This window comes from Gracilinanus agilis, chromosome 1, assembly GCF_016433145.1.
Source record: "Gracilinanus agilis isolate LMUSP501 chromosome 1, AgileGrace, whole genome shotgun sequence".
Taxonomy (NCBI): Eukaryota; Metazoa; Chordata; class Mammalia; order Didelphimorphia; family Didelphidae; genus Gracilinanus; species Gracilinanus agilis.
In genome coordinates this window covers 500,042,148-500,051,906 of record NC_058130.1, presented here as the reverse complement: position 1 = coordinate 500,051,906, position 9,759 = coordinate 500,042,148, and the positions used below count along the sequence as shown (strand labels likewise).

Below are 9,759 nucleotides of genomic sequence, written 5' to 3'. Positions count from 1 at the left end.
TTCTTTGATATTCAGAAAAAAGACCTACCTTTTAAACACAATTTTTAAAAAACCTTATCTTCCATCTTGGAATTGATGCTAAATATTGATTCCAAAGCAAAAGAGTGTTAAGGGATAAGCAATTAAAGTTAAGTGACTTGCCCAGAGTCATACAGCAAGGCAGTATCTGAGGCCATATTTGAACCTAGGACTTCCTGTCTCCATACCTGGTTCTCTATCTACTAACCACCTTGCTGACTCAAATATAAATGTTTTTCTAGCAACACTATATAATTGCAAATCTTGGAATACAACAATCTCTGAGAAATCACAGTTGTGTGTAACATAAAAAATGGAAAAATATGGTAGATGCAGGAGTCTGTAGCATTTTTCTAAAGATAATCTATAACAAAGGAATGGTTTAAGGGGCATCATAAAAGAAATAGTTATTTGGAAAGTAGTGGGTCATTCATTCATGTGGTGAGAAGGAGGGATAACAAATCATCATTTAAAAATGTCCACTGTTATTCATGAAACTCATGAAATGTAATGATCTAAAGCAGTGATGGGCGAACTACAGCCAGCGGGTCAGATGGGGCCCCCTGAAATGTTCTATTGCCCCCCCACATTATTCCTAATCTGACAAATACAATGAGTAAGATACAATATAATGAAACTTCGAAAGAGTTGCCTTAGGAACAGATTGACAGATGAGCATTTCCCTTCCTTTGGCTCCCTCTTTAAGAAGTTTGCCCATCACCGATCTAAAGGAAAGCTTTTGACATAGAAGACATGTAGAAGATCTATCTCAGAACATGAACAAGAATCATACAAGATGAGAAAGTATAGATGTTTAAATCTTGCACCAATTGATGGAATGTCCTTCTATGCTATCACACATCCACTTAAGTATTGTGGCATGTAGATTTATTAATTTATTTTCCCATTGATATAGTTAATAGAATAGTCCTATGAGAGTCAAATAAGGGCAGCTAGGTAGTACAATGTAGCACATTGGGCCAAAACTCAGAAAAGAATTGAGTTCAATTAAAGCCTCAGACACTTAACCCTGTTTGCTTCAGTTTTCTCATCTATAAAATGAGCAGAAGGAAATGGCAAGCCACTCTGATGTCTTTGCCAAGAAAGCCCTCAAATGGGGTCATGAAGAGTCAGACATGATTAAAACAACTGAACAATAACAATATATGCTACCCAAATAAATACTTGGTGAATTTAATGCCATTTTTATAACACCTTTGAATTTACTTTCCAGGGGTACTTAGGTGGTTCAATGGATAGAGAGCCAGACCTGGAGACAGGAGGTATTCAGTTCAAATCTAATCTTAGCTACTTCCTACCTGTGTGACCCTGGGCAAGTCACTCTACCCCAATTGCCTAGCCTTTACTACTCTTTTGCCTTGGAACCAATATTTAGTCTTGATTTCTAAGACAGAAGGTAGGAATTTAAAAAAAATGAAATTACTTTCCAATATTAACTCATCAAACATTTTTATTAAGGTAATAGCACAGCAGAGTAGGATACAGTTTTATGATAAAACATGAGTTAAGTGGCTCTGACTAAAATATGACTGGAAGTGGTCCTTCATTTAAAGAAGAAACCTTGTATCTCACAGAAATTCCCTTTTTTTGGAAAGGTACCCAACCTCTGATGTGCCCCCAAATGTCTCAACTGCATAGTTTATTTAAGTATATAGGTTATCTAATTGTTCCTTTACAGATCTCTATTCTTTATGACACAAATTTTTTGCTATCTTAAACCTGGGCATGTCTGTGCACCATGAAAATTAACTTAAACAAGATGATCTGCTTATGTTATTGTCTTTACCTTATAAATTGCATCTTTTCTACTTTTTTGTCTCTATTCATCCCAATTAAAAAACCTTTTTATTTTACATTTTACATCACAGTCATTTCTCAATATTTCTATTACTCCTTCCCTAACACACATTTAATCCTCTCTTGTGACAAGGAAAATAAATTAAATAAACTGGATTGACAAAGAAATCTTATTTGATATCATATTCAACATTCAAAAGGGTACTCCATTTTATAGAGATGTTATTCATCCTCTGTTTTCTGAAACCAAACTTGTTTATTGCAATTAATCTTGAGTTCAGCTGCCTTTTTGACATTTTCAATGACATTACTGTCATTGTCTCTTACCATGTTTTCACTGGATTTTCCAGTCCCATTAGCCCTGGTTGAGGAAAGAATTGGTTGTTGCTGAGATACTGGGAACATTCTAAAAGAGAGCTCTGCATGGGGTCCTGAAGTTGTGTATTAATTATAAATGATGTTGTGGCCTGTTTATATTATAGGGAATAGTAGAAGAATGGGTAGGCATTGTCCGAGTAAGGCATCTTGGACAAAAATAACCCAAGAAGATCCTTTCTATTAAGGGAAGAGATATTAGCAGTTCAGTAGTTGGGCACAATTGGCCAGAGGCAGATGACATTCACTAAGGATCAGACATGGAAGGAACACTGATGAGGTTGGCAAAAGTTAAAAGTACCTCTTTAACACCTGTGTTTCTTCCTTCCTGTCTTTATTGAATTGTGTGAAGTATAAAGCATGTGTTTGATTTATCTATTACTGAATTTATATTTCCTGTGTCTACTATTCTTTTTTGTTTTTTGTTTGCTAGATTGTCCCACACTTGTTATTTAATGCTCTTTGTTCTTTGATTACTGAGTGTGAAATAGTCTTACTTTACTTCTGTAGAAGATGATTCTGGATTCCACATACTTAACATTTACTCAGCAAACTAGTACTTGATACAGCCAGAAGTTCATTACACTATTATAAGTTAGAACTTAAACTTTAACCAGCTGCAAATTTGTGCAAATAGATTTCTGAGGGGAAAAAAAATCTGAGGACACAAACTTTATTGAGAAAATTGTCATGGCCTTTTCTTCTGGGGCTTATCTTTTAAAAAATGAACAAAGGAGGCTTTAAGAATGCTTTGAAAAATTACAGTTGATTTTCAACCTCTTAATATGAAAATGCCTCTTCAACTTAATTTGTTAGTGGGCTAAAAATGTTGGGTTTTATAGGAAACAATCCATTTGAGAATGAAAAGTAAAACTTGATAACATCAAGAGAAAATAGATCTCCTTTATTTTGTTTGTGTTAGACTTGTTGGCTGTATTTGGTGCTTATTAGCTGCTCGCTCTGTTTACAAGTACAGCAAGACAGTCAAAATAAACATTAAAAACAAGACAGTCTCTTTCTCCCATCTCTCAGTAGAAAAGAAAGAATATTCATTTCAATGATATTCAACAATCAGTTTCATGCTTTATTATTCAGTTTGATAACACTTGTTTAAATCACTTTAGATTTTCAGTAGCTTTAATCCGAAGCAAATGTGTATCTTGGAAATGAATTTATTGATTCTGGAAAAAAAAAGTTGTAGAAAAGCAAAATACACTCTTTCCTCTCCATAATACACACATTATGGTAGTTAATATTTATGCGTTGCATCTGAAGTTTATTGCTTATGCTTTCTTGTTACATTCCCAGGGTGTCTTCATTTATTATGCTAATTTGACCTTCCAAGTGTAAAGCTGCAAACTATTGTAGTGTTTAAATGAATGGAGAATTTTTTTTCAGACTTCAGTTAAAAAATCAGCTTGGGGAGGGAAGAAAAAATCAATACATTAATTTTCATCTAGGGAAAGGTAGGCTAGAGTAAATATTTTCCTGCTCTCGTTATGTAACGGAGGGGACTTGTTTCTTTGCTTTCAGGATATGTACACAGCACATTAAAGCTTAACAATAGAACAGAGCCAGGATAGAGACAGTCCAGTGGGAACTTGGGACATGATAAAGCGAGTGAGCGCTAGTGTCTTCTTAGAGACCTAATTCTACAGAGTCCACAATTAGTCCCAAACTCTGTGTGTGTGTGTGTGTGTGTGTGTGTGTGTGTGTGTGTGTGTGTGCGGGGGCGGGGGAGGACTGCAGTTTAGCTGGCACGCAACACTTCCCGAAGGTTGTGAGGTTGTGTTTCCTTTCCTTTTTCCTGAGATTTGGCGAAGGGTAAAGGGTCGGAGTCACATGGATACAAAGCTTTTTGATTAATGTCCAAGTTTCTGGGAAAGAGAGAGAGAGAGAGAGAGAGAGAGAGAGAGAGAGAGAGAGAGAGAGAAACAGACAGATAGACAGACACAGACAGGCAGGCAGGCAGTCAGGCATAGACAGAGACAGAGACACACATCCACATAGAGACAGAGACTAGAGACAGAGCAAGAGAGCTTGAGAGAATTTAGGTCCAAAAGGCTGATTAGATACTCCAGCCTTAGATAAGAGCTCCTTTCCTCTGGATTTGGGTGCTTTTTCTTCCATCTCTTTTTTTCCATTTCTCTCACTTCCTGGGGACCTGTAGCCTAGTCTGTGAGGAGGGAAGACGGACTGCAGGGAGGTTGGATTGTCTGCAGGGAGGGAGCATCGTCCATAAGGAAGGACCACCGCTTTCCGCTCCAGTGCCTCTGTAGTTTGCTGGAGTTCAGCTCTCGCCTTCCCCCGCCCCTCTCCCTTGCACCTCCCCCCTTTTCCCTCCGCCCCCCCCCCTTCCATCCCCTTTTCAGCATGGAAAGTCTCTAGGGGCCTTCTTCGGACTAATCGAAGCGAGGCAACTTTGCTTTCTCGCGGGGGCCAGGGCAGGGCAGGGCAGAACAGAGCAGAGCCAGGCAAAGCCAGGACTGGACCAACACCGGACCCAATATCGCAAGATGACTGAAGAGAGCAAAGGGGAAGGCAAAGGAGAGAGCGGGAAAGACCTAGAGAAGCAGCTTCGCCTCCGAGTGTGTGTCCTGAGTGAGCTCCTGAAGACGGAAAGGGACTATGTGGGGACCCTAGAATTTCTGGTGTCGGTGAGTTTCCCTGGAGAGAGGCAGAGGAGGTGGGGAATAAGGGTCATTGAGTCTCTTCATAGGGGTAGCTGGAAGGGTTAGACTGGCCTCCTTCACTATCCCGGCTGGAAGTTGGGGAGAGCTTTCCTTCTGGGGAGCGATCTTTCATCCCTGTGCATTGGTGGAGGGTGGGCGAGACCTTGAGGAGGAGACTTGCACCTTTGCTCTTGGGGATCATCTACGCAGAGACTGAATTTTTGAGAATTGGGAGCTCCCAGTTTTACAAAGTACCTTCTAGAGTCTTTAGCTAGTCATCCTTAGATCCAAAGGAGGAGGCACTTGATGATGGAAAGGACCTTATTCTTTCCTCACATTTCACCTCTTCTTTGCTCCTTTGCTCCTTTGCTCTTTTGCAGTAAGAGAGGGTGTGTGTGTGTGTGGGGGGGCAGAATCCTTTAATTATTTATTTCCTTGCTCTCCGGGGGATCTTGCCTTGGGGTTCTGGTTTGGTGATCAATAGCTGAGTGGTTCATTCAGGTACATTTGCTTAAATAATCTCTGGATCTGCTGGGGTTTGAGTTCATTATTCAGATTACATGGCAGTGCAGTCCCTTTATTTATAATAATCCTTGAAACATAGTATTCTGGTAGGGGGTAACAGAAAGAGCAAAGAGGTTTTGATCTGCAGCAGCTGTTGGATATTAAAGCCACATGTGGTGCTCACACCCCTTCTTACAAGTCCCTTTTCCTCTTGCTGAAGTTAAGACAAGACTTCTGTACTATACTGGTAGACTTGATATTCACACTAAGAACAGTGTGGTGAAATTAAATTCATGTCAAAAAAACAAAAAAAGACAAACAGACAAATCTTAAGATCTTTTATACCATTTTGTCTCAGAGTTTCAACATCACTGAGAATCAGCTTTGAAAAGGTTTTCTTAACTTTAATCAATTAAAGAAACTTCTGAAACAGTGTCTCAAAGTGCTTTTCTACTCTCTGGTATTAAAGAGTATCAAAAATGGTTCCTTGTTTTCCTGTTTGCTTTGGGATAGCATCAATTCAAGAGCTGAAGTGCCTTAGCTATAAAAGAGTTCAACTCATCTGCTTCACTTTGCATGATGCCTGGCTGTTATTAGGGCTCTGACATTCTTCTCTTTCTACCCACCCCCTTCCATTCCTCTTTGTCTGAAGGGAAGTGTTTCAAGCACTAAACTTCCTGCTCAACTTTCTGAGATTTGTATACTTTCTGCATATGATCATGGAAGAGGAAATTCTTTACTTGACTGGCAAGAATGCATCTTAAATTTAAGAAGATTCACAGGTTGGTTTTGGTAGGCTGAACAAATCAAAGCCAACAGTCAGTTCAATGGAACTGCATTCTTTGGAAATTTGTGAACTTCTAGCCCCAAATTTGGCTTCTCTCAAAACTTTTATAATCTTGCCAACAAAAGTCTTTAAATTTTGTAAGTAACTGGAAGTGGTAACAACCTTTTAGCACAGTCTTTGGGGTGGGGGGGAAGACTGGTCAGAATGCTGCTTTCACAGAAATAGGCAGCCACCCTTTACCTTCATTACAAAACCTCCACATATGGTGACTTTCATGAAAGGTTTTAACCTCTATTACTCCCAGTCTTTCCTTTAACTGTATTGCCTTATTTTTCCTAATAGAAAACAAGTCTTGTTGGTTTGGGTTTAAGGTTGGAAAAGAAAAGTGGTAAGATATAAGGTTCATTTTTACTTTTTAAAAATTTCTAATTGATGGAAGATTTCCCTTCCCCAATCTTATTTCTCATCTTATTCAGAAATTATAGGTCTTTCTGCTGGTTCTATTTTCTCCTGGACTATTTCCTATGTAAACACACACATACATAACTATCATAGTTTTAGAATTGTGAGGGACATAAAGACCATGAAATCTTTACTCCTCATTTTACACAAGACTGTACCAAAGAATAATAATATATAATAATAATAGCAGCCCAGATGCAGCTCTAAGACTCAAACTCAGGACACCTAACACTAAATTCTATACTTTTTTTCTGTCTCATGACAAACGACATATTTTGGCATCATAACTTTCCATGATTCAAGATACATTCATAAAATGAGAAAAAAAGAGGGCAATATTTTTTTGAAAAAAATTCATAATGTGCTTAAAATTTAAGGCATTTTGAGTTGTCTACCATTTGGCAGTTGAATGACCGTCAATTCTATTTTTTTATTTTTTTCTTAATTATGAGTATGATGAGCCATTGAAACTTTTTTTTTGTACTGACAAAGATAGGATTTGTCTACAAACATATATATTGATATATACACACATATACTTATGCATACCACAATAACAACAACCCAACCACATAAAACTTCATAAAGACCCTGGAGGAGAGAGAAAGATGAAGATATAGCTCTCAAGAGACTGATTGTTGAGTGGAGATGACAACATATAGACAAGTTCACCCCCCTTTTTTCCATAAATCTGTGATTTCATTGTTTTAAAGAACTCCTGTTACAGAAACTCCTTCCAACAATGCATATCAATCTACTCTGTGAGTTATAGTTTTATAATATGTTCTGGTATATGAAGAGGTGGACTTCATCATAGTCACACAACTAGTATATATCAGATGTAGGACTTGAAACCAGGTCTTCCTGATTCCAAGACTGGCTCTCTTTTTACCTCACTGCATAAGTTTAGCCTCTAACATAGGTGGCCATTTATTTTTTTTGCATATTTTGTCTTCCTTGGCTTTTGTGGCATTGCTCTTTCCCATTTCTCCCAAATACCTACTATTCCTTATTTTCCTTTACTTGCTAATCACCCTTCTCTCACCTTGGGCTTCATCTCTCTCTACTTTCTTTTCCTTTGTGACTCTCTGCAAATGATGGGTGTAATTATTACAACTCTACATATAACTCCCCAAATCCTTATTCCAGGCTCAGTTGCTTTTTAAAAATTGGTCCTGCTTCTGAAACTACCTGCTAGATATCTCTACCAAGAGATAATACTAACATCTCAAAGTCAACACATACAAAAATGAACTCTATGGCTAACCGCCTCCCCTCCATTCCTTCTTAATACAGTTTCTTCATTACTCTTGTTACATTAGCCTCGCAGGCTTAGAACCTTGGCATTGTCTTTGACTTTTTAGTTAATTTTACAACTTCCTAACCTATGATCAATTGCTGAATAACTTTTTTCTACTTCTATACTTTAGGCATCTGTCCACTCATCTCCAATTCATAATATTAGGCTCTGTTTACTTCTCATATCTTATTAAAACCTAATTACTGGCCTCTCTACTCATTTGTCTTTTTTCCAGTTCTCTTTTCACTTAGCTGGCAAAATAACCTAAATATAACCACATCTCTTCCTACCTCAAAAGCTACTTATTACCTCTAGGATCAAAATGCAAACTTCTTAGCTTGAAATTTTGGTCCTCTAACATCTGTTTTCAACATGCCTTTACAATATCATTTCACATTATTCTCTCTTACACACTGCACTTTTCATCCTACCTGACTGATTTTATAGGTCATCATAATGACTGGGAATTCCCCTTGTCTTTAAGAAGCCTTCTTTTCTGCTAACTTCATCATGCTTTGATATTTTCAATAAAGCATGTTCTCCATCTCCTTAAATTTTCATAATGCCCTTGATCTCCTTTTCTACTCTCTAGCCTTGGAGTATAGTTACTATGTTGATTTTTTTATACATTTTAAAATTTTTATTAAATTTTATAAAGTCCTTCCTTCAGAACATTTGTGCTTGTCATATACTATCCATGCCCATTAGATTGTAAGCTCCTTGAGGATAATGACAGTCTTTTCAGAAAGAAAGTGCCTAACAGTACCTAATACGTGTTTATTGAATTGTTGAATAAAAGCTACCAGGTTATATATGAAGTCTGAGGAAGAAATACCATATCCAACATCAGTGAAGACTTTATGAAGGAGATAGAATTTGAGCTCACTGTGCGAAATGGGTAGCATTAGACTGTGGTGGATATTTAAAGTATAAGTAAACATGGGAGCAAAGATAGAGGTGGGGTGGGGTGGGGTAGGGTGGTAGGGTGGAAGGTAGGGATGGGACAGAGTAGAGAGATGTGAATAGTTTAGTTTGACTTGGAATATAGATGCAAGAGCCATTAAAGAAGATGCACAACCAGGTTTGTTCACAAAGGAAGAGTGGCTGGGCAGTGTCATCTGGGAAAATAGCTAGAGAAGAGTTTAGAGACATGAACATTTTTAGCAGTGGGAGTGGAAAGGGAATATTAGAGATACTATGTAGAATTGATAGGATGACTAATTGGATGAAGGAGGTAAGGGGGAGAAAAAAGATGCAAATAGAACTGACTTATTAGTTTATTTTTAAACAGCAATTTATTGTCTACCATGTGCAATGTACTACATTAGGTATTGAAGATACAAAGGTTTAAAAATGACCCAGTTTGTGTCTTCATTTAGTACAAACCAATCCACAGAGTTGTTGTTTTTTTTTCTGGGAATCTTGGGAAAATCCAAATTGTTCAATTGCTGTTTCTTTCTCTATGTTCTACTTTAATTCTTTTCAATGCTTTGTTCATTTTCATAAACTTTATACTTGTGCTTAAGTTTCTTTCTCTATTACAGTCAAAACTAACCTTTCTGATCCCTTAGGACAGAGTCTCAGTATATTGTGATTCTAAGATTAAGGTAGTTACTAAGTCCTGTATTTTCTTTCTTCATATTATCTAGCTAGTCAGTTGGAGCTCCTCTATATCTGTCAGAAAAGGTAGAGATTCCTCTTGTCTGGACAAAGCCTTAGCCCCTTTGACATTACTGTAAGATCATAATATTTCCTTGAAGTTCACTTGGAAAGTTTTTCGGCCGTTTTTCAGCAAAGTTTAACAAATGTTCAGAACTTTAAGA

At 37.6% G+C, this 9,759-nt stretch overlaps 1 protein-coding gene across 1 annotated transcript in view; it reads left to right on the top strand.

Annotated features, from left to right (window-relative positions):
- Nucleotides 1-4,686: 4,686 nt before the first annotated feature.
- Nucleotides 4,687-9,759, top strand: part of PREX2 (phosphatidylinositol-3,4,5-trisphosphate dependent Rac exchange factor 2) — a 519,198-nt gene continuing 514,125 nt past the window's right edge. The window contains exon 1 of the mRNA XM_044682545.1: nucleotides 4,687-4,868. Within this exon, the coding sequence (XP_044538480.1) occupies nucleotides 4,728-4,868 (141 nt within the window). The 5' untranslated portion in view covers nucleotides 4,687-4,727. The remainder of the gene's footprint in view (nucleotides 4,869-9,759) is intronic.